General features: G+C 38.8%; 1 protein-coding gene and 1 non-coding gene across 3 annotated transcripts; one reads left to right on the forward strand and one right to left on the reverse strand.

The window, feature by feature from the left end:
• Positions 1-2,069: 2,069 nt before the first annotated feature.
• On the forward strand, positions 2,070-10,974 carry LOC114265827 (Methylthiotransferase). 2 transcript variants are annotated; one of them, XM_028206652.2, is made up of 11 exons: positions 2,070-2,379; positions 2,528-2,566; positions 4,972-5,063; positions 5,477-5,726; positions 5,897-6,016; positions 6,090-6,165; positions 6,438-6,646; positions 6,754-6,862; positions 7,585-7,677; positions 9,340-9,500; positions 10,256-10,974. In XM_028206652.2, the coding sequence occupies exons 1-11, from the start codon at positions 2,188-2,190 to the stop codon at positions 10,796-10,798; spliced, it is 1,884 nt and encodes a 627-aa protein (XP_028062453.2). In that variant the 5' UTR covers positions 2,070-2,187; the 3' UTR covers positions 10,799-10,974. The 2 variants fall into 2 exon arrangements, with proteins under 2 accessions (XP_028062453.2, XP_082776673.1); XM_082920547.1 differs by lacking the exons at positions 2,070-2,379; positions 2,528-2,566 and adding an exon at positions 3,457-3,727 and having other exon boundaries at positions 3,769-5,063.
• A 1,070-nt stretch (positions 10,975-12,044) lies between these two features.
• Positions 12,045-12,152, reverse strand: LOC145823163 (U6 spliceosomal RNA). The gene has a single exon (XR_014365398.1). It is a non-coding gene; the product is annotated as a U6 spliceosomal RNA (small nuclear RNA).
• Positions 12,153-18,817: the final 6,665 nt, after the last annotated feature.

Genomic DNA, 18,817 nt, shown 5'->3' on the forward strand with positions numbered 1-18,817 from the left:
ATTATTTTTAAAACACCAAAATTAGGGTTTTTATAAGATTCGGGGCTTTTGCCCTTCCAACATAGGTATTACTAATTTTCATCAAAAACTTTCATAATCTATGACTAAAAGTAAAAATCTTAAGAAAATTGTAAGGAAAATACTGGGCTTGTTTGGTTTGTTTTTGGGAGAGTTGTTTTTGAAAAAAAAATTTGGGGAGAGAGTTTAGAAATTTTTTTGGTTTGTTTGGTTGTATATTTTGGGAGAGTTGTTTTTTTGAGAGCTTGGGATGATTTGATATTTTGGGAGAATTTGAGTAGATGTGTGTGAGAGAAAAAGTGATTGCGAAAAAGTGAGGAGAGAGAAAAAATGATTGATTGATGTGTAAGAGAGAGAGTGATTTTGGAAATTTTTTGAAAAAAACTCAAACCAAACAATTTTTTAGAAATTTTTTTCTAAAACTCATCTCCCAAATGCAAACCAAACATACCCACTATTTTTGTAAGAAAACTTCAATTTATAAACTCAAATATTTATCAATATCATGACAACACCACATAATCATCTTCAAATAAAAAAGATACAAGATTAAAAGTAGTCTTACCACAAGAATCAAGACAAAGAAGCTAGGTTTTTGAGGAACTCTTCGAAAAATCCAAATCCAAAATCTCCAAGTGAACTTCACTTTTTGTAAGAGCTTTTAGCTTGAAACTTAGTGAAATGAGAGATTTGTAAATAGAAATAGCTAGGGTTTTCAGAGCTTGAGAGCGAGGAAAGAAGAGAGAAAAGAAAAAGTGAAGAAAATGATCTAAAAATCACTTTTTAAATGGTTGATATTGCGCAAACTGCTTGAGCGGTCTTTTCACCGCTCGAGCGGTGAATGAAACCTCTCAGTATCTTTGTCTGCAAAACGAGATATTGGGAACCCCCTCTTCTTCGCTCGAGCGACGACATGATCGCTTGAGCGGTCCCTCAATCTGCAAAATGAACTACTATGAGTAGCTAATATCCGCTCGAGCAGTCACCTGAAATGAATTGTTACACACACACACACACACACACACACTCTCTCTCTCTCTCTCTCTCTGTGTGCAACATTTCTCCAAGAGCCTCACGCTACTACCACCATCTCTATCATCGCCGACCACAACCATCGCCATGGCCACCATCGACCCAGCACCGCTACTATCATCTTCTATTTGCTACCATTGTTGTCCATTCCCTACCGCCATTGACTTGCACTCTACCATCACCAATCCACCACTACCGTTCACCAACCATATCCACATCATCGATTTACACTCTACCGCTGCCAATCTGCACTCTACATCTTCGATCTCCACTGTGCTGTCGTCGATCTACCGATCTAGTTTTAGATCTATACCAATCTAATTGTTTCAATGGTGAAATCGACTCCAATTGACTCCAAGTAACAGTGTTTTCCAAATCTTACCCATCTTCCATTTCTCTGTCTCTTTCTTTATTTTCCAAACCAAATCTGCTGCAAAATTATTTTTCAGTGATAAATTTATTAGTCTTCGATTATGTATGTATATATGATGAGAGTGTTTAAGTGTGAATATGAGTGAGTGAATTAACGTCTTCAAGTTTTTACAAATCACTCAGTAATAAATTTATCATTGAATGTATCTTTCATTCTATTATTGATCTTGTATTGATCTATGATGGTGAAGACTGATGTGAACTATTTTCTGGTAAATACTTTATTTTTCCTCCTCGTCCCTCATTCTCTCTCTTGTTACTATTAAAATAAGGAAGTGGTGGCAGTAGTAATGTGGTGTAGATGAACATAATTTTTGTTAAAAAATAGTTGAAAAAATATCACCAAAAGTCACAGAAGATAAGATATAATTGTTGGTAGTTAGAGATAGCGGTCATAGGTGGCCGCTAGAGACCTAAGGTAGTTGTTGGAGGTGGCCGCCAGATATCAGAAGTTGTCGCTGATGATCGGAGGTAATTGTTGGGTGCAGGGCTATGACAATAGTATAATGGTTGATGTGTTGAATGAGATAAAAGTGGTCCTATTTTAGAACTCTAAAAGTGGCCCAATGAAGCCCATCATTCATAGAATCATAGCCCACTTGTCCCAAAATTGCATATATTTCACACTTGTGCCAAACAAAACGAAAAACCCTCAGTCTATGTTTCTCGTATCCAGCCAGGCAGGGGATCTAGCTGCCTATTGAAATGGAAGACATAGAGGATCTGCTGGTTGGGAGTGGCGGAGCTCCGGCTGGTTTCCGGTTGCCGATCACGGCCTCCGTCAGCGTCAATCCGAAGAAGAAGAAGAAGAAGAATCAGCAGTCTGATCTCAACAATCACTCTTCAATCCAACCCTCACTCACTGCCTCTCACTCTCCCAAAATCCCCGGCACTCAGGTCCTCTCTCTCTCTCTCTCTCTCTCTCTCTCTCTATACATATATATATATATATATATATATATATATATATATATATATATATATGTGTTCAGATTTTTTTGTATCCGAATTTTCATTGTGCGTTTTGAATATATCTATTATGCAGACGATTTATATGAAGACTTTTGGATGTTCACATAATCAAGTAAGTGTTCTGTTGTATTTATTGTCTCTCTTTCTTCGATTTGGAGATAATCATTCTCTTTATAACTGTATACAAGTGTTTAAATAATAAATGTATGGAGATATAACCAATTGCTAAATTGCTTGGTTAGGAAGACCTAGGTGTCATGGACCGTCTTTTTCATCTATTTGATTGGTAAGATTTCTATAGTAACGGCACATAATGGTCAACTGTGCCTGGGAGATTTAAATTAAAACAAAAAAGAAAAAAAAAGAACAACTTTCGTTAACTAGTGCCGTGGGTGCAAACGCAATGTGTTGTAATTTTATATTTAAATTTATGGATAGTTTGATGATTGAGAGTAGTTTTGAACAGTTGGATGTTGGAGAAAAATCGTTATAACAGTTATTTACTAGGTGGAAAGGCATTCTTGGAAAGTAATAAATGTGAATGCATTCACACTAATACGCTTTGTATAATAGAATAAATAGAATAGAGCCCATTTGGTATTCTCTGATGTGAAAAGGTTCTTAGAATGCATATACACTCCTGTTACTCTCTGGATCGAATCTCAAAGAGAGGATTACATTCTTGTGTGAGTGAGAATGAGCTTCGGGAATTTCTTGCACCTTTTGGTTAGAGAGTTTACTTCATTTGGAGCATTGGAGTTCTCATTGTAAAGGTATATCTCCTCATCCTAGTGTTATACTTTGTAGTATACACTGTTACCATCACACACCTACACTTTTTGTCCGTCACTCATAGAGACACTTGGGTTGTGTTTAGTTGGAGGATTTGATGTGGGAAATGAAAAGAGAAAGAGAAATAGAAAGAAAAGGAGAAAGGATTTATAGGATTCGAATTTCAAGTTATGTTGAGTTGAGTTGAGTTGGGAAATGGAGAAAGAAAAGAGCCTAAGTGAACCCAAAAGACAAGAAGTGGAATTGCATTTCCCTCCCACTTTCTTTTCCCATGTGTTTTCCATTATAACCAAACAAAAAGCGGGATTGCATTTTCATTTCCCTTTTCATTTCTCTCATCAAATCCTTCAACCAAACACAGTCTTAGGAGCTCTAGGAGAGCTACCTTGTTGAAGTATTTTTAGGATTGTGTTTTGGTGTTTCTAGGTTTTGGGTGGAGCCAAGAAAACACTCAAGTTTGTATTTGATATTTGATGTAAAGGTTGGAGGTTATCCTAGGGAAAACCACTTGGAGTTGTAAAGGTTGGAGGTTATCCTAGGGAAAACCACTTGGAGTTGTAAAGGTTTTGGGTTAACTTAGGAAACCTATTTAGATTAGTGGAGTTAACGTCAACAAGAGGATGTTCCAAACCTCTAAAAATCTTGGTTTTCATCATTTTCACATTACTTGCACTCTAACCTATTTATTTCAAATGTATGTGATGAATACATGTTAAATTGATGAACCTTGTCATAATTGTTCAACTAACATTATGAAGAATTATTGATCACATCATTGTTTAATGTTAAGATAATATTCAAATTCGGTCAGTTAGAAAAATTTGTATAAAAGCGATAGCATCAATTGGTTAATGAATGGACCTAAATATTGGGATCATTGGAAATATATATATATATATTTATATATTTTGATCAACAACAAAAGTTTTATTGACAAATCAAAAAAAAAAAAAATGAGGATGAGGCATCCTCTACAAATAAGAAAACAACGGAAAAAAAACGTAACCCAAACTCAAACAATGACTACATCAACAAAAAAAATCAACATGTCACACACCGACAATCAATCTCTAACTATCAAAAATAGCAGAATCCCCCTAAAAGAGGATTCACCGAAGCCTAAAATGAAGTTAAGTGACAAACTTTATCTCACAAAAAATCCACCTCCCGAGGTTTATCTTCGAAAACCCGCACATTCATTTCCAACCATAAGACCCAAAAAGTTGCAAAGACGGCACAATATCAAAGCACTTTGGCCCTCTTTGAGCATTGGAAATATATTGATTTATATTAATTTGTAAGAAGGGATGTTTTGAACACATTGACCAAATCAACCAAAAGACTTGAGTTGGAGAACTCGGACTTGAAAGACAAAAGAAAATAAAAAAAAAAAAAAAAAACTTAGATGGACTTATTCACGTCCACTCTAGGACAATTTCACAATATATATACAAACACACACACACACACACACACACGCATTTATTATTTTGGGAGTTTAAATTCTACCCTTTGGCATGAGTGATTACACCCTATTGGGTAGTGGCAATCAAGTTGCAATCTTCTGGGAGTTGCCTGTTTTTCTACCTTTACTTTTGTTTGAGCTGCAGGGTTATCATTTTAAAACAATCATGCATTCAACGATTCATAACAATTGTAATATTTTGAGAGTGAACTCATTTTATTATTTTAGATTTTTTTCCTCATCATTTGTTCTTGTGTCAGAGTGATAGTGAATATATGGCGGGTCAGCTTTCTGCATTTGGTTACGTACTGGGTGACAATCCCGAGGAGGCAGACCTGTGGCTGATAAATACGTGAGGATCCAATTTATTCCTTTTTTGTTTTCCTCTTTGTTGAAAAGTGTTTGGCTAAGCTTCTGATTGGTTAGCTAATGGTATAGGTATGTCATGTACAGAAAACACATATGTCCCATGTTTCCTGATTCTGATTCTGATTCTGATTCTCGTTAACACAAAATACATACTGCATTTAATGTATGATCTTTTATGTAAAATAACACGGTTGCAAGTGTCTTCTGTCCTTTCCCCATGAATTTATAAGCATCACCAATTTAACCATGTGCTAAAAGTTACTTACAAACTGATCTGGTCACTCTTCTTAGCTTGCACTCTATAGAGATTCAGATGAGCTAAAGATTTCTTGGGTTCTAAAGCAATGGTCTTCAACTTGGTATTTTCCATGTATTGATTCCTATTAGATGATGCAGATGCACGGTAAAGTCCCCAAGTCAGTCTGCCATGGAAACTCTGATATCGAAATGTAGAAGCGCAAAAAAGCCTTTGGTGGTGGCAGGATGTGTGCCTCAAGGAAGTCGCAATTTGAAAGAGCTAGAAGGGGTCAGCATAGTTGGCGTCCAGCAAATTGACCGTGTGGTTGAAGTTGTAGAAGAGACTCTGAAAGGTCATGAGGTGCGGCTTTTGAACCGCAAGACATTACCCGCACTTGATCTCCCAAAGGTACAAATCTTAGATATTTTTCACAGTATCCCTGTGCTCAGACTGGCCCCTTTTTTAAAATACATTATGCTGTATTCTTGGTAATATTTGCTTGAGTTGGCAACTGATTTGAAGGTGGAATTGTTATTTATTCTCTTCTTAATTTGTGTTTAACTTATGTACTCCCACAGGTGAGAAAGAACAAGTTTATTGAGATTCTTCCCATTAATGTTGGTTGTTTAGGTGCTTGCACTTACTGCAAGACAAAGCATGCTCGTGGTCATTTAGGGAGCTATACTGTTGACAGCCTTGTAAGTGCCATTTCATGGATTCATAATATTAATTTGAATTTGATAGCCATGTCATTAAAGCTTAACACTTCAGGTAGAGCGTGTCAGAACTGTCATAACTGATGGAGTGAAGGAGATTTGGTTGAGCAGCGAAGACACTGGAGCATATGGTAATTTTTGGTGATTTTTTTTCCCTGCCTTCATAAACGTGCTTCTGATTCTCATGTACATTTTGAAGGGGAAAAGTGCTAGATTTCTGGTTCTCACGTCTTATGAACTGAGTTCTGGCAATTCTGCTGAAAAAAATAACACGAAAAAGAAAGAAGTGAGGATTGAAACAACAACAATCAAGTAACCAACATCCTGACTCAGAAAAATAATAAGGAAAAACAGCGATTTTCAATAAGGATTGGTGATAATTTTGGCTTTGGAAAACTTGCAGGTCGTGACATTGGTGTTAATCTTCCAATTCTATTGAAGGCTATTGTTGCAGAGCTTCCCTCAGATGGAAGCACAATGCTTCGTATTGGGATGACTAATCCTCCTTATATTCTTGAGCACTTAAAAGACATAGCAGATGTTCTGTGTCACCCGTGCGTGTACTCATTTCTTCATGTACCTGTTCAGTCTGGGAGTGACGCTGTCTTGGCTGTAAAATCTCTTTCTGAAGCTGATTTAACACCCTCTCTCTGTCTCTCTCTCCTTTTGATTCTGTTTTTCAATAGTGATTTATTTTCAATGATGATTGGTTTGTTCAGGCAATGAATCGGGAGTACACTGTAGGCGAGTTCAGGACGGTAGTAGATACATTGACTGAACTTGTGCCCGGGATGCAGATTGCGACTGATATAATTTGTGGCTTCCCTGGTTAGTTGCAAGTTTGCCTACCATCTTGTAGTCCTCTTCATCTCTTATTGTTGCTTCTGCACATGTTTTTTTTTTTTTTTTTTGAAATTTTTTCTTCATGTTCCTCTTGGAAATGTTGGTCTTGGTCTACTTCTGCAAGTGACAACTAAATCTTTGCTAGTTGCAACTGTCCTTGTGATGGTAAATTGCTTTTGTGATCTGTGTTCATTCATTCTTCTGGATAATAACAAATTCTCGGAAGTGAATTGTTCTTTGTTAGGTATATTCTAAATTCTTGAGTTAGGCCAAGTTTGGCATGATTGAAAAAAGACAAAAAGTTAAAAAGTCACTATCCTATTTAAGTCACTTCATCTTATTTAAGTCACATCACCTCTCTAACACATCACTTCAAACCCAACCCAAACCCAACCCATATTTCATAAAAAGTCAAAAAGTGCACTTATTTAGTCTTCCCAAACTAGGCCTTAATCACATAATATAACCAAAAAAGTTACAAACGAATGGAACTACTTTCCTCAAGTGAGAAAAGTTATTTGAATGTTGTTTGCATTGCGAAAATTTTATGTGGTTAAGGATTTTCAACGTCATTAGCAAAATGAGTGGATTTTTCTAGTAAATATTATTTATGGAGTAGATTGTTTATCAGTAAAAATCTTGCGTAGTTGGTTGTTTATTTGTGAGTTGAAAGTTAATTATACAATATTCATTTATTGGCGTCTCAGGTGAAACGGATGAAGATTTTGGTCAAACAGTGAGCCTTATTGATGAGTACAAGCTTCCTCAAGTTCATATATCACAGTTCTATCCTCGTCCTGGTATGTTGCTGTTGAATTCTTCAACCATTTTTTATACCTGTCAGGACACATTCAATTTAACTAACCATGATTATTGATGTCATACCTTTCTAATAACCTTCTAGCTTGTTAGCATGCTAACATATTATCCTGGAAAGCTTGATATCAAAGGCGTAGACCATGCCCTTGATAAAAGATCTATTAAAAATGAAGTAGAAGTAATGATATATTTATACAACTATCCTCAACGAAACCTTAATTGGGAGTTGTTAAATTAATCTTATTTTGAATTTAGCTCTATCTAGAGTGTATTCTCCATTATATCATGGACTTTCCTGCTGCCGTACTGTGCTCATTTTAGCATCTCTCATCTTTGTGGCACTCTGTACTGGAATCAAGATATTCTTTCTACTAAATTTGATTGCTCTTTATTGTAGAAGATTAAACCATATTAGATCCACCCTCATTGTTATTGATGTCCTGTCTCCAATTTCTCTTGTAAACATTTGTTTCTCGTATTATAGTTTTTGGTGTTACTCCTGTTCTGAGCGTCATAATCTTTACTGAACTCATCTACAAGTCTTGATTGAGTAGGCCACTTGAATCTTTTTTCTCAAGTCCTCTCTATTGATAGCTTTATCAATGATTAAATTCAAAGCAAGTATGTACTTTCTCACCAATCCAATCCAGTTTGTTCGCAGCATTCATCGTCCTTTAGGCACCTTTGGTCCAGATCAAAATCACTTGGTAATTAGCACATTTTGTGTGTGTGTTGTTCCATTCAAAAATGGCATTAAAGGAATGCCTCCAAAATGTAAAACAGAAAAATACAAAAAAATTCCGCCATGCACCTTCTTGTGTATCAAAAGGATCCACAAATTAAAAAAATTGGTCATGAAGGGTTACCAACTGGGTTACCAACTCCCAATTCCAAATTATACAAAAAACACTTGAGAATTGTACTTTTGAGCCTATATAGAGAGACTATTGTACTCTACTAATAAATGATATGATTCCTCTTCTCGTAGATAATTCAGATAATACTTAGGTGAGTCAAACACCACACCATCTCTGTCCTCTTTCCTACCTTAGCCTCTCGCCAACTGTGCAAGAGCTTGTCAACTCCCAATGGCAAAGTGCACTCTGCTTGAAACTAAAGAAACCACCATCCAAAGTTCTTGAGCAGCTAAACAATGGATCAAAAGATGTTTCATTGACTCCCCATCTCGCTTACACATCCATCACCAATTCACCATAATTTGTCTTCTTCAAATCAAGTTATCTAGATTGAGAGAGGATCCTGTCTTGAGCAACACACCAACATAAAAGATGGGAGCCCTTGGACTCCATATGACTTTCCATGACAGTGATGAATTACATCTACAATCAACGCCTGATTAAAGGATTTAACCTGAAAGTACCCCAATCTAGACTAGAATGATCCCACCTCAATTAATCTTTCCCTCCCTGTCCCAGTGCTTACATCCCATATAATCTTTGCATCAACAACCCCATCACATCAACTATCTCCCAATCTTTCACCCTCCCTATGAAAACAATGCCCCAAAAAACTTGATTCAAATGCTTGTGATATTGCTTTGCTTATAATAATATTGAAATTAGTTGGTCCACTATATAATATTTTCATTCAAAATATGTTTCATGACTTATTTATGAAACCAGGAACCCCCGCTGCAAGGATGAAAAAGGTTCCGAGTACTGTAGTGAAGAAACGGAGTCGTGAATTGACTAATGTTTTCGAGTCACTTACACCATACAATGGCATGGAAGGCAAAGTAGAGAGAATATGGATCACTGAAATTGCCACTGATGGAATCCACTTGGTAAGGCTATCTGAGACTCCGTGGTATGAAATTTTGGATTTTTCCTCATCTTTTATAGCAGCTTGTCAGTCTAAACCCCTATTTCATGGAAGTTGAGGTGATCTTTGGAAGGAATTTTTTGGAACTTGCCTCATATCAAGCATAACTTCAATTGTAATATATGTAGATCTGAGAATTTTGATCTTATGGATCTCATATTGTGGCGAAAGATGTTAAAATGCAACATGGACATTTTTAAGTGAATCTTGTTACAAGTATAGACTTGGCGCAAAAGGGTGGTGCAAATGGGTTGTACTCCGTCCGTCCCAATTTGTTGTTCTCTTTTGGGGATGCCAACTTTTTAAGGGGCATGCAATCATTACACTTAAATTTAAATTTCAAAATATTTTTCCACTAATGCCCCTATCTTTTCCAAATTTTAATATATTTATAATTACTTAAAAGGGGTAGTTTTGGAAAATAAAATGTTTTTTACTTTGACTTTTCAAATGGGACTATTATTTTGGGACATCCCAAAATAGAATAGTGGACCAACAAAATGGGACAGAAGGAGTAATAACTTGACAGATATTCTTTCTGTGCAACATACTATTCATACCGGAAATTGGTAAGAAACATAATGAAAAATGTTTCTCAAACAGTAGGTCAGTCCGGTCAAGCAACATTCAGGTACACAACCTAATTCACTTTTCGTATAGTTTCCTGTAAATGAATATGTTTTCTTATTTGTGTGATTCTGGTGTTCATTGATCCAGGTGGGTCACACCAAAGGATATGTGCAGGTGCTGGTAATTGGTCCAGAAACCATACTGGGGACTTCAGCCATTGTGAAGATAACATCAGTTGGAAGGTGGTCAGTGTTTGGGGAAGTGATCGAGACTCTCAACCAAATAAATGGAAATATCGCTTCAAGTGAGCGAAAGTCTAATGGCAACAAATGTACTCCATGCTCGAACCTGGAAGAAGCTTGTGCATGTTCGAGAGAGCCAGAACCTTGTGCTTGTGAAATGACAAGTTGTGGGGTACAAAACGCATTGGAGGAAAGTACCATTTCGCTTCCAAAGAATGAAAATCGCAGCCTCATTAGATGGTTGCTAAGGAAACGGAAGAATCAATCACAAAAGAGGATGGAGAATGGGATTGTCTCGGAAATTAAAGAAAATCAAGAATGGAGTAGAGGAAGGATGCGAGAGTGGACTCTTGTCGATAGGGCTCTTGTCGGTGGAATGGTTGTAAGCTTGTTGACAGTTGCAGTTCTATTATCATTTTTTGTATCTGGTAGTATGATGGCTAACTGAGTATTGCCTGAATTCTACATTGCACAAGTGAGAGATTATCAAAGAAAGGCTGCCATGTATGCATATTCATATGAGAGATTTTGGGATTCATTGCCTGCCGACTTGTAGCTCGTGGCGGATTCATTGTTCTAGGATTTTTTCCCAATTAATTTCTCAACCCTAATATTTATTGTTAATCGAATTCTTCTTTTTCATTCTAATTATTGTTTCAATATTCATCAACCATTTTCATCAAATTAATTTAAGATTATAAAATATAGAAGGTAACTGTTTACTCCTCAACTATCAATACATAAATGATTGGGACAACAAATCAATATAAGCAGAAACATCAAAATATTCTTACTCTAAAAAATTTGGGATCCACATTAGTTTTAGATGAATCAGGTAAATTTTTGTGTTCTATGTGTGCTTGTTTTCATTTCTTATTCCTGTTTATATTTGTGTTTGTCTCACTGATTCTAATTAAGTATATCAATTACTAACACGTTGATATTCTCTCTATGTAACACAGGTGATTAAAATACCACAACTCACTTAATTGCTTTTATGCTAAAACCCTGGGTTTGTGCATAATAAGGGTAGATAAGAGTGAGGTTAAGTGGGACGTCACCTAAGTTGATAAAAGACTGTAGTTGCAATGATTGCGCATAGGTTTGTTCCCTTGTAAAATGTTGACAGATGTGCTTAGCTTCACCCCGTATCAAGCACCTCATTTGGTATCAAAGCCCCATTTATACATAAACGTAATACATATATATGATATTTAAATTATTTATATATGGTCACATACAACTAATGGCAGAAGAAGCAACCATCACAACAGTAGCTAATACAGTAGATTTGTAACGCCCCACTACTTGCTGGCCCAAATAACTTGTGGGTCGACCAACAATACCCAAAAGCTTAAGTCCAAGTTATTTAGTAGCAAGGTAGTGATGCTATATATGCCCAAGATCACCCATGCAAACTTCCGATGTGGGACAGGGTGTTACAAACTCCCCCACTTAACTTGTGGGTCGACCAACAATACCCAAAAGCTTAAGTCCAAGTTATTTAGTAGCAAGGTAGTGATGCTATATATGCCCAAGATTACCCATGCAAACTTCCGATGTGGGACAGGGTGTTACAAACTCCCCCACTTATAAATCCTCGCGTCCTCGCGAGGGTCTATAATCAATCAGAATACCACGACAAGCTCGTGGCCAGCCCAGAATAAGTGGCCCACATGGTTGTGTGCATGGGTCGGCTCTGATACCATTTCTCGATTTGTGCGTGTCATCCTTGCACAGGGGCCATGCTAATCTTCTCTGTATCGTTCCAATTTTATCGGATGTCCCACTACTTGCTGGCCCAAATAACTTGTGGGTCGACCAACAATACCCAAAAGCTTAAGTCCAAGTTATTTAGTAGCAAGGTAGTGGTGCTATATATGCCCAAGATCACCCATGCAAACTTCCGATGTGGGACACGGTGTTACAAGATTCGACATCAGAAGCAGCGGAACTAGTTGCCGATCAGGATGTGAGGGAAGCCCTTGATAAATGGACAATCCCAAAAGTAAAACTAGAAACAATATATAAAATTGGAACCTTTGATTTTTCCAGTAGAAAAATTATTAAAAATTTTGAACATGAAGTTCCTTTACAGAATGATGATGAAGTAATTCAGCTACTTCAAATACAGGATTTGGTACTGTAGACGCGCCCGTGTGGGGCCTCTCTACAGTTCGGACTCGATTTGTGTATCACGGTTCTTAATCTGAACCAAAGGGTCCAAATCCGGCAAATCGTTTTGAGAAACAGATTTTTGAAAAGAAGTGCCAAACATGGACTGCTTTGCCAGATACAGAGTCGCCATCTAAATATTTTAAAATAGGAGAATTTAGGAAACCCTGACTCGGTGCCAAAGGCCACGTGTCCGTCATCACCAAAGTTGCCTCGGCTCGGGAACTTGGGTACGATTGGGGAAGGTCAGCTATGAGCACCCCCTCTCGCCCGATCCGAAGATCGGCCTCTACTAACCATGATATCCATTTTTGAAAACGTTATGTGTTCTTATTCCGGTTATTAGCCTAGAATTACTATGTTATGCGCACAGCAAACAAGTATAGACTAGATTGCCTAATTTGGGAATAAGCATTGCATATCCGTTTGTTTTGGAAAATGTTTTGGAATTTGCTACTCGCAAGTAGGCTAAAATACGGATTTCAACGAGTTTTTCCAACTCAGACAATCCAACCTTCACCCACAGGCATTCAAACAGTTTATCACATAAGCATCTAGCCACATGGTAAGCATGCTGTCATGATAGCATTCACACGCATGCGATATGCTAAAGTATGAAAATACTTACATCGTACTCCGTGCCAAAACAATAAACTAGTTAGCCAACATGCATGGTCCTAGTTCATGTCAAATGGACTAATGCAACACATACAGGATGCAATTAGAGTAGGCTCGGCTAACCTAAACATGGGATGTGAAATGCAATCAATAGATGCACGTATTCAATTTGGAATTGAAGTACAAATGCAGTTAGCATGATGTACCGAGCCCGGTGCATGCAAGACAAATGTATGGATGCACGCATGCATAGCATAAGGTATGCTAAATTAAACATGTCCTATTACTAACCATCAAAGCAGGTAAGTAAAAGGGAGAAAGAAGTGGGGGTTGGAAGACATGCACACACTCACCCACACTTATTACAAATTCGCCCTCGCTCGGAGGGACCGAAAGAATAATACAAATTAACTAACTCGCAAGCTAATTAATTATTACAAATCACTTAATTAATTAACAAATTAACTAAGCATAAGGAAAGCAATAAAAGGGGGGCTCGGGAAGAGGGTTCGACGCGCGCGTGCTTGGGTCTTGCTCGGAAGTGCACTGCTATGCATAGGCTGTCTCTGTTTTCCCTGCTCTGCCCCTCTGAAAACTTCCAAAGTCTCAGAATTGCTTCCCTGGACATTGGGAGACACCACCGGCTGAGTAGAATGGCCACCGGCATTAAGATGTGATCATCGGCTGTTGATGAAGCTATCGGCCCAGGAAGGATTGCCGGTCGGCACTGAACACTGCCGGTCGGCAGAAAGTTCCTGCAGAATCTGTAATTGACAGCAACAGAGGGCAAGGCAGAGCATGGCAATGCAATTCAAGCAATGTATGCACCAATCACACCCCTTATCAAGTTTATGACTTCAAAGGGCCATGATCCTTGGTTCTTGGACCACCAATCGCGTATTTCAATGCGTGATGGCCCAAAGAACCAAGTGTGCATTTTTGATATGGAATGCAATGCACATGAACAAACCAATGGGACTCAACCTCTATCATGACTTGGTCAAGAGGTAGAGCATGCATGCCAATGCAATGCAATCCTAATCATGTGAGCTAGCATGCAACCTGAGCATACAAGCAAGTGATGTACACTAGGTACACAAACTAAGCAAACAAGCAAACAAGTATGCCATAACTATGCAAACTACTAAAGCATGCAAGATGCAATCTAATCATGCGACATGCTAGCAACTTGACCAAGGGAATGCATGCCAAATGCGAGTGATTTCAAGCGTGCAACACATGCAACCAAAGCATGCAAACATGGGATAATGTAACAACACTTGAATGGCATGCAAGGGATGGACTTACACTAATTGGACGGCTCTAAGTTAGATCCAAAACAGTGGCCAAAGCTTAAGAAGATGGGACCAAACACACATACACACATGTACATGTTAAGGCCTAAACACTTAAGCATCAAAGGGCATCTTTTAAGCACACTTAAAAGGGAATAATCATGGACATGGGGCATGCATTAAGCTCTGAAAATCATGCAAGAACATGGTGCCAAACCAAGCAAACAAGATAGGCTAAACATGCAACAAATGACCCAAGCATTCGAGTACACTTGATATGACCACACATGGCAAGACTTAAATGACCAAAAACAGAGTTTTAGCACATAAAACAAAGCCCAAAAGACCACTTAGATGGCATCTAAATGGCTTGAATTCAAAAGCATGCACAAATGCACTTTCAAGGAGCATACCACACAAGCTCATAAGGCATCAAAGAGGCATCCAAGGCAAGCATACAAGCATGCTAAGGGGACTAAAATGATGCTATAAATGGTGCCAAACCATTAAAATAAAGCAAGTAATGCATGCTACACACTCACACACTTAAGGCCAACAAGCCAAAATGCAAAGGGGGTATATAATGCATGTTATGGCTGACCAAAATGACTAAGGACAGACCTCAAACATGGCAAAATAAGCACAAAAGCTTCACAAAGCTAGGCCTAAAACATGCTAGAACAATGGTTTACAACTTAAGGCATGTTAAGGCCTAAACATGGCATTACAAAGTAGGTATGCTAAGCATGCATGGTGTACCAAAACCAACATACAACAATGCTATTTCATGGCAAAATAAGCATAAATAACAGCCAAGGCATGGTCAACATGAGGCTTAACTAGGTGCTCATTAAAGAGGCAAAAAGGGCCCTTTTCAAGGACAACAAGGAGAGGGGGTGACCCTCTCCTTCTTGGGACTTCAAGGCACCATCCTTACCACTGAAATCCCTCAAGATTTCAGTGGTGAGGAGGCCCAAACACCAAAATCCCGGAGCTCACTCAAAATGGCACAAAATGGAGCCCCTCAAGGCTTAAGAGGGGTCAAACACCTCCAAACCACAAAACAACCTAAACAAACTATTTAGAGGGCCCAAAAACAGAACTTTTTTATATTATACACTAAGCTCAAAAACAGTTCTAAGATAGGTAAAAATAGTATGCAAGAATGGGGTAAAAAGGGGTAAGATTATTACCCTTGTTGACCTTCTTCACAAATGGTGGACCAGCCCCTTCCTTGAGCTCAAAACAGCTCCCAAGCTTCAAGAATAAACCTCTGGCCCTTCAAGAACCAAGAAAAGGTGTAACACTATGTGTTTGTGTGCAATAGTAAGACACAAACACACTTATACACACGCAAAGGCAAAATGAGAGAGAGGTATAGAGATAGAATATATATCAATCCTAACCCTAGAACTCAAACCCTAAAATGGCTGTCTAAAATGTCTAACCCTAAAGCCAAGAGAGGAGGGCTCCTTTTATAGAGCTTTTTGTCTTGTAAAGCTTACAAGACAAGCTTCTAAAGAGAGAGATCCCTCCATACACGTGTATGGAGGGGAGCCAAATGCAATACAGCTGTATTAAAATATCTGCAAAAGCAGATGAATAGTAGTCGGCTGCTCAAAATTGCCATTTTGACAAAATGGACTGCCGACCGGTAACAAAGAATGCCGACCGGAAATATATATTGCCGATGGCAACAAAACACCAACCGGTGGCCTCTGGCCATGGCCGGTGATGTGTGGGGATGCCTCACAAGGCATTCCCTGTCCCTCCAAGGCAAAACACAAGTATTTGGTGCAAAACCAGACACTAAACAGTCGAGTTCGGAGATCCTGAGGCAAGGCGCGTAGCCGAGACCTCCGGGAACTCCAAACGAACACAAACATGGATGATCACCGGGTGTTCAAACGGTGACGTCCAAGTCTTGAGGACGGTCAAAAATGGGGTGTCTACAGTTGCCCCTCTTTGACAGAACTCGAAAGTCATAACAATGACGGGAGTGAATGTCAAAGCCCAGAGACGACCCATTTTTGACAAGGCCGAAGACTTAGACAAACATGCAAGACAAACAAGGTATGCGCCCGAAGGCGAGGGCAAGATGCAAGACAATGCACAAAGCCGAACATAACTTATGATCATGCAAAGAAAACTGTAACGAAGCATAACATGCGACAGTTTTAAGCTAGCATACACCAAACTAAACTACGATGCAGAAAGGATGTAAGAGAATTATGCAATTCTCGATACGTCTCACTCGGAGGATACAATACCTGTGCGGCTCATCTGGTTGCACCAGCCTCAAATGAACTGTACATACAATATCGTGCCTGCAAAGAAAACAACTTAAAAGGTACGATGTTATTAGCAACATGCCTAACAATGCAAAAATGGATGCAAAATGATATGCAATATATACAAAACAATGTATAAACAATGCAAATGAAAATGCAATGTAATTGAAACAATACAAACTATATGCAAAGCAATTGAATCATGATCCAATTATGAGCGGTTCGAAACCACACCTATGTCAAATAGATTGATGGAGGTAACAAGTCTGTCTACCATAGAACGGTCAACTGAACTATGAGTAATGTAGACAGACACAAGAACAAGTATTGGGGGGAGGGATGACAAAGGTGGGGAAACGACCCGCTGGGGAAAGGACAATGATCCTAATGCTGGATGCGACAATTACACTACAATGTGATATATACAATGAAAATGCTGGGGAAATGACAATGGATATGGCACGCGGGCCAAACCAAATCTTGCCTAGGCAAAACATGTACGCATACAAGCCACGTCTAACATAGAACGGTCCACTGAACTATGTTTCGACGTGAAAAGTATGGGCACATACCAGACCAAGCTCAACATGGAAAGGCGCAAGCCATAGACGGAAGTGATGCAATGGATGCATGCAAGCTACAATGCAATATACATTATATTACAATGATGCATGACAATGCAACTATTTACGATGACAATGCGATTATATATGATGATGCATGACAATGCAACTATTTACGATGGTGCATGACAATGCAATTATATTTTTTTTATTTTTGAAATGCAAATGATGTATGAAATGCATGTTGCATGGAATGCGCGACACCACGCGGCTTTTGAGATGCACGACAATGCGAACGAGCTGTGCACATCAATGCACCAAAGGTCTTGCACCTTCCAAGGATTTAAGGTCTCCTAGACCGTACAATACCTGTGCGGCTCGTCTGGTTGCACCAGCCTTAAATGAACCGTACATACAATATCGTGCCTGCAAAGAAAACAACTTCACGGTACAATGTGATTAACAACATGCATATTAATGTATTTGAAAATGCGTGACAATGCAAAGCAAGTGGGAAGCATAACAATGCTGTGAAGGCACAGGCATGTAAGTGGAGCGCGCGGTCTACGCAGGCAACGAAATTGATCATAAGCATGTGGTCTACGCAAGCAATGAAATTGAACATAAACATGCGGTCTACGCAAGTAATGAAATTGATTACAAACATGCGGTCTACGCAAGTAACGTAATTAATTATAAGCATGCGGTCTACGCAAGGAAAACATGCGGTCTACGCAGGTAAAACATGCGGTCTACGTAAGCAAAACATGCGGTCTACGCAAGTAATGAATTTGAACAAACATGCGGTCTACGCAAGTAAAACATGCGGTCTACGCAAGTAATGAATTTGAACAAACATGCGGTCTACGCAAGCAAAACATGCGGTCTACGCAAGTAATGAAATTGAATGCAAACATGCGGTCTACGCAAGCAAGGCATGCGGTCTACGCAAGGAAAACATGCGGTCTACGCAAGTAATGAATTTGAACAAACATGCGGTCTACGCAAGCAAAACATGCGGTCTACGCAAGTAATGAAATTGAATGCAAACATGCGGTCTATGCAAGCAAGGCATGCGGTCTACGCAAGCAAAACATGCGGTCTACGCAAGTAATGAATTTGAACAAGCATGCGGTCTACGCAAGTCATGAATTTGAACAAACATGCGGTCTATGCAAGCAAAACATGCGGTCTACGCAAGTCATGAAATTGAATGCAAACATGCGGTCTACGTAAGCAAAACATGCGGTCTACGCAAGTAATGTAATTGATTATAAACATGCGGTCTACGCAAGCAAAACATGAGGTCTACGCAAGTAATGAATTTGAACAAACATGCGGTCTACGCAAGTAAAACATGCGGTCTACGCAAGTAATGAATTTGAACAAACATGCGGTCTACGTAAGCAAAACATGCGGTCTACGCAAGTAATGAAATTGAATGCAAACATGCGGTCTACGCAAGCAAGGCATGCGGTCTACGCAAGGAAAACATGCGGTCTACGCAAGGAAAACATGCGGTCTA

The sequence above is a fragment of the Camellia sinensis genome, chromosome 3 (genome assembly GCF_055761805.1).
Source record: "Camellia sinensis isolate YWXY chromosome 3, ASM5576180v1, whole genome shotgun sequence".
Lineage (NCBI taxonomy): Eukaryota > Viridiplantae > Streptophyta > Magnoliopsida > Ericales > Theaceae > Camellia > Camellia sinensis.

What these genes read in the sequence shown, in the direction of transcription:
- LOC114265827 (XM_028206652.2), top strand. Translation starts at nt 2,188, where the DNA reads ATGGAAGACATAGAGGATCTGCTGGTTGGGAGTGGCGGAGCTCCGGCT. An exon ending in GACCTGTGGCTGATAAATAC is followed by an intron (nt 5,064 to 5,476) that starts GTGAGGATCCAA and finishes TAGATGATGCAG; the next exon opens with ATGCACGGTAAAGTCCCCAA. An exon ending in ACAGTTCTATCCTCGTCCTG is followed by an intron (nt 7,678 to 9,339) that starts GTATGTTGCTGT and finishes TTATGAAACCAG; the next exon opens with GAACCCCCGCTGCAAGGATG.